This window comes from Phalaenopsis equestris, unplaced genomic scaffold (genome assembly GCF_001263595.1).
Source record: "Phalaenopsis equestris unplaced genomic scaffold, ASM126359v1 Scaffold000010, whole genome shotgun sequence".
Taxonomy (NCBI): domain Eukaryota; kingdom Viridiplantae; phylum Streptophyta; class Magnoliopsida; order Asparagales; family Orchidaceae; genus Phalaenopsis; species Phalaenopsis equestris.
The window spans coordinates 20,088-22,104 of NW_018164452.1; the positions used below are offsets into that span (position 1 = coordinate 20,088).

The 2,017-nt window shown below is 32.3% G+C and overlaps 1 protein-coding gene across 2 annotated transcripts in view; it reads left to right on the plus strand.

Moving 5' to 3' along the window:
• Window positions 1-1,354, plus strand: part of LOC110018326 — a 2,601-nt gene extending 1,247 nt beyond the window's left edge. Inside the window, exons 3-4 of one of the 2 annotated variants that reach the window (XM_020715605.1) lie at window positions 587-919; window positions 1,034-1,354. In XM_020715605.1, coding sequence (XP_020571264.1) covers window positions 587-919; window positions 1,034-1,281 — 581 coding nt within the window. In that variant the 3' untranslated portion in view covers window positions 1,282-1,354. Of the gene's footprint in view, window positions 1-586 lie in introns of both variants that reach the window. The other variant, XM_020715603.1, reaches the window with a different exon arrangement.
• Window positions 1,355-2,017: the final 663 nt, after the last annotated feature.

The following is a 2,017-nucleotide window of genomic DNA, read 5'->3' on the forward strand; positions in this document are numbered from 1 at the left end:
ATTCATACTCATACTTTCAAACATGCTTACACAGCCTACTACAGACATGCTAGCGCACACATTAATATTCATATTTACTGATCCTTGGAATATATATCTATATATCTATATATATATACAAATCAGAGAACTAGTTTTTTTCTTTTGAAAACTATGAATTATATATATATATATATCTATATATATATTTATTTAGCTACTCTTGAATATCAATCATAGAAGTCCTAGGCTGGAAAGATATCGGCTTAGATTTTATGGCAGAAATTTCTAATTTATATATATAATTCTGAATGTAAAGTATAATTTGTTTGACTCTAAAGTGACCGATCTTTGGAAAAGGCGATAGTTATTTGTACAATGATTTAGTTTAATTTTTTAATACAAATATTATATTGAAAATAACATTATTTAATGTTTGAATTTCATTTTCAAGTTAATCTTTCAGTTAACTACTTGTGGTTTTCTGAACTCTCAAACCCGAAAAATGAAAATTTAAACAGGAAATTACTGAATTTCTCTGACATTTTCTATTCTCAATTGTCCTAAGAAGACAGGCCAAGTCACTGTATCATTTTCTTATATGCAGCACTGTTTTTTCTTGTTTATACTTGGCGAACCGTGTTATGGGAACTTTCAAAGTGGAAGAAGGCAGGATTAGCAATCTTAAGTACCTCTGCTTGGTTACTGAAGCTTACACTAGCCTTTGTGTTTCGGTTTATTGGTGGTCCAATTACCAGTTTGATTATATATAGTGAATTTGTTCTCTATTCTATAAGGTATGTTTATGCCAGTATTGTAGCTTTTGCTCCAGTTCCAGAGCTAACAAGGATAATCTTTTTTACATCAACTATTCTGGCCATTGCTGAAGCTACAGTCCCAGAATCTGTGAACAGCCAGCCATACCTTCTAACGCTATCAGGTATAATTGGTTTTGGGGCCGTTAGGGGCTTCATTCCTGAGATACCTTTCTGGATCTTACTTTTTGGTATGTTTTTCTACTCGAAGTTTATCAAGAAAAGAGACTATGTTTCAGCTGCTCTGCCATCTGCTGCCTTGTTGGCTGCTGTGGGGGAACCATGGGTGAGGGGCATTGTCATAACATCCTACTTAGCCCTAGCTATTGTTCAGTATTCCAAGTATTCTAATGATGGTGTGGGGTCAGAAATCCTAGCAAACAACAAAAGAGTTCCTTTACCTCTTCTTCTTCTTTCACTAGCTATTGTAATCAATCTTGCTGCAAAGTGGATCCGATATCGGCACTTGACATGGATGATAGTATGATGTAATTTATTATGATATTTCCATGTTTTAGCTTATCTTTTAAAAGTGCTATGGTTAATTTGAGAAAATTAGTATGTGTTAATGCTATCTTAGTGTTCATGAAAGTGGTTCCTTTTTCAGTTTTTATTTCTGTTGCTATAAAGTGATAAAACCTACTTTTTTTTTGTTTGCATTGTACGTGACTTAATATGATTGCATGACTAATACTTATTTGCTGGCTAAATTTTTTGGATGATACAGACATAGCCTGATGGATGGTAAAAGGCTAGAAAAGTTTGTAGGCTTTATCACTGCCTTGGAAGTTAATAGAGAGATGTTGACAACAGTATATTTTGTAAACTTTATACTTTAAATGGAAATTTCAAAACTTTTATAATTCTAAATTTGGTAGGCTTATTTTAAATTGTTTTACTGGCTTCATCTTTGTAGTTCCCTCTTCTTTGAGATTTTAAATCCATGTTTACGTTTCTGACTTGTATTATTTCCTTCAAAAACTTGCTTAATGTTGTGAATATTCCTCCACCATTTGTTTTAGTTCCAGTTTTTTACCCTAATTGAAGGGGATTCCAGCGTTTATCTGAATGATACCAAAGATTACATATTGGTCAAACGGGTAAGAATATTTATACCTGTACAATTCTTCTGTTTCAATGTTATTACTTTTTGAAGCATTTGACAGTCTGTTTCACTGAGTATTATTTATTTATTTTTATTATTATATGCATCATGCTCTGGT